Here is a 2018-nt window from a genome sequence, read left to right as displayed (position 1 = left end):
TCTGTCTCGTCTTGCCAAGCTTTACGTTTGTCTGTCTGGTTGTCCCGCCTGACGTATCACCTGCTCCTCGTTACCTCTTGTATTTAACCTCAGTGTTCCCTTGGTCTTCTATCAGATCGTTTTGTCCGTCTCGTGTCTTTGTTCCCAGCCGTGCCTCTTCCTGACTGAAGTTTTTGACATTTGTTACCCGAGTCTCCCCCCTGAGTTTTCACTGCCTTGGTTTTTGTCTCGCCTTCTTCCCTGGACCCTTTGGTATTTTTGTATTTTGCTGTTTAGTTTTGCTCCCTGTGTTCTCCTTGGACTTTGTGTTGAATAAACCCCCGTGCACCTGCTCCTGCCTGCCTCCTCATCTCTGCTTTTGGGTCCTCACTTCACCATACCATCACATGAATAGGATTAAACACTGATAACAAAAGGTGAAAGTGATCAAATCACATTAAGTAAAACCAGTCAAAATAAAAAAAATGGAATTAAAGAGTATGTCTAGTACGTAGTATTAAAATGTGTATTTCTCTTGATTTGTAAAAGAAGATTGATGAGATGTGAACAGCTAAATCTGTTAATGATGCAGAGCTGTTCTTTGCTTCCCTCTAGTGTTTGTATTATGCTACTACAATACCCAGCTGCCCTAGCTGCTGTTTCCAGGAAATGTGTTGATATTGTATGTTTTGGATAATATAACTTTAAGTCCAAAGAACCAAATACTTTGGTTTCCTTTGCTCTCTGTATGTAGATAACATTTAAAACATAGTCTTCAGATGCATTAAACAGTCCAGAGGCTGTCCTGCAGAGCAGACGGTCTGTAACACACCTGGGACACCTGAGACTGGAGACACATACCTGGGACACCTGAGACCTAAGACACATACCTGGGACACCTGAGACCTAAGACACACACCTGGGACACCTAAGACCGGAGACACATACCTGTAACACCAGAGAACGGAGACACATACCTGGGACACCAGAAACCTGAGACACATACCTGGGACACCTGAGATCTAAGACACATACCTGGGACACATAAGACACATACCTGGGCTGCTGGTGTCTTCCCTCTCGGCCTCGTTCTCACTGCGACCGCAGGTCTCGTAGCCCAGGTCCTGCAGGTCCACCTGGATCTGCTTACTGTCCTGCTGCACGGCTGTCTCCGCTGCACAGACACAGAAGAAGCAGAAAGACGCTTTCACGTCAGACTGTCTGCAGATGACGTCACTGGCATTCATCGCAAGTATCTTAGATTATTGATATGTTTGTTTGACTTATTTTGCCAAATAAATTAAAAGGGTAACTTCATTTTTTCCAATCTGGACCCTACTTTGCCACGTTTTTTGTGTCTAAGTGACTAATATAATGGCCGATAACAATTTAAATTAAAATAAATGATTCTGATAAATGATTATTTAAAAAATAAAAATAAAACCATGGTCCACATGATCGTTGGTGTTGCACAGTCTGTCCACCAGAGGACGCTCTACAACGTCCCTGTTGGTGATGGCGTTGCTAGTCCTAGTCCACCATAGAAGCCTCTACAACGTCCCTGTTGTGATGGTGTTGCATAGTCTGTCCACCAGAGGAGGCTCTACAACGTCCGTAGTGATGGCGTTACATAGTCTGTCCACCAAGGCACTCTACACGTCCCTGTTAGTGATGGCGTTGCATAGTCTGTCCACCAGAGGACGCTCTACAACGTCCCTGTTAGTGATGGCGTTGCATAGTCTGCCACCAGAGGACGCTCTACAACGTCCCGTAGTGATGGCTTCATAGTCCTGTCCACCAGAATACCTCTACAACGTCCCTGTTAGTGTAGCTTGCATAGTCTGCCCACCGAGGACGCTCTACAACGTCCCTGTTAGTGATGGCGTTGCATAGTCTGTCCACCAGAGGACGCTCTAAACGTCCCTGTAGTGATGGCGTTGCATAGTCTGTCCACCAAGGACGCTCTACAACGTCCCGTCAGTGATGGCGTTACATATTCTGTCCACCAGAGGCGCTCTACAACGTCCCTGTTAGTGTAC

The 2018-nt window shown here is 45.9% G+C and overlaps 1 protein-coding gene across 1 annotated transcript in view; it reads right to left on the bottom strand.

The window, feature by feature from the left end:
* LOC116696194 (myomegalin-like) overlaps positions 1 to 2018 on the bottom strand; it is a 107462-nt gene that overhangs the window by 42427 nt on the left and 63017 nt on the right. Inside the window, 1 exon segment of the mRNA XM_032527005.1 lies at positions 1037 to 1153. Within this exon segment, the coding sequence (XP_032382896.1) occupies positions 1037 to 1153 (117 nt within the window).

This window comes from Etheostoma spectabile, chromosome 9 (genome assembly GCF_008692095.1).
Source record: "Etheostoma spectabile isolate EspeVRDwgs_2016 chromosome 9, UIUC_Espe_1.0, whole genome shotgun sequence".
Classification (NCBI taxonomy): Eukaryota; Metazoa; Chordata; class Actinopteri; order Perciformes; family Percidae; genus Etheostoma; species Etheostoma spectabile.
This window is presented reverse-complemented; position numbering and strand designations above follow the sequence as displayed.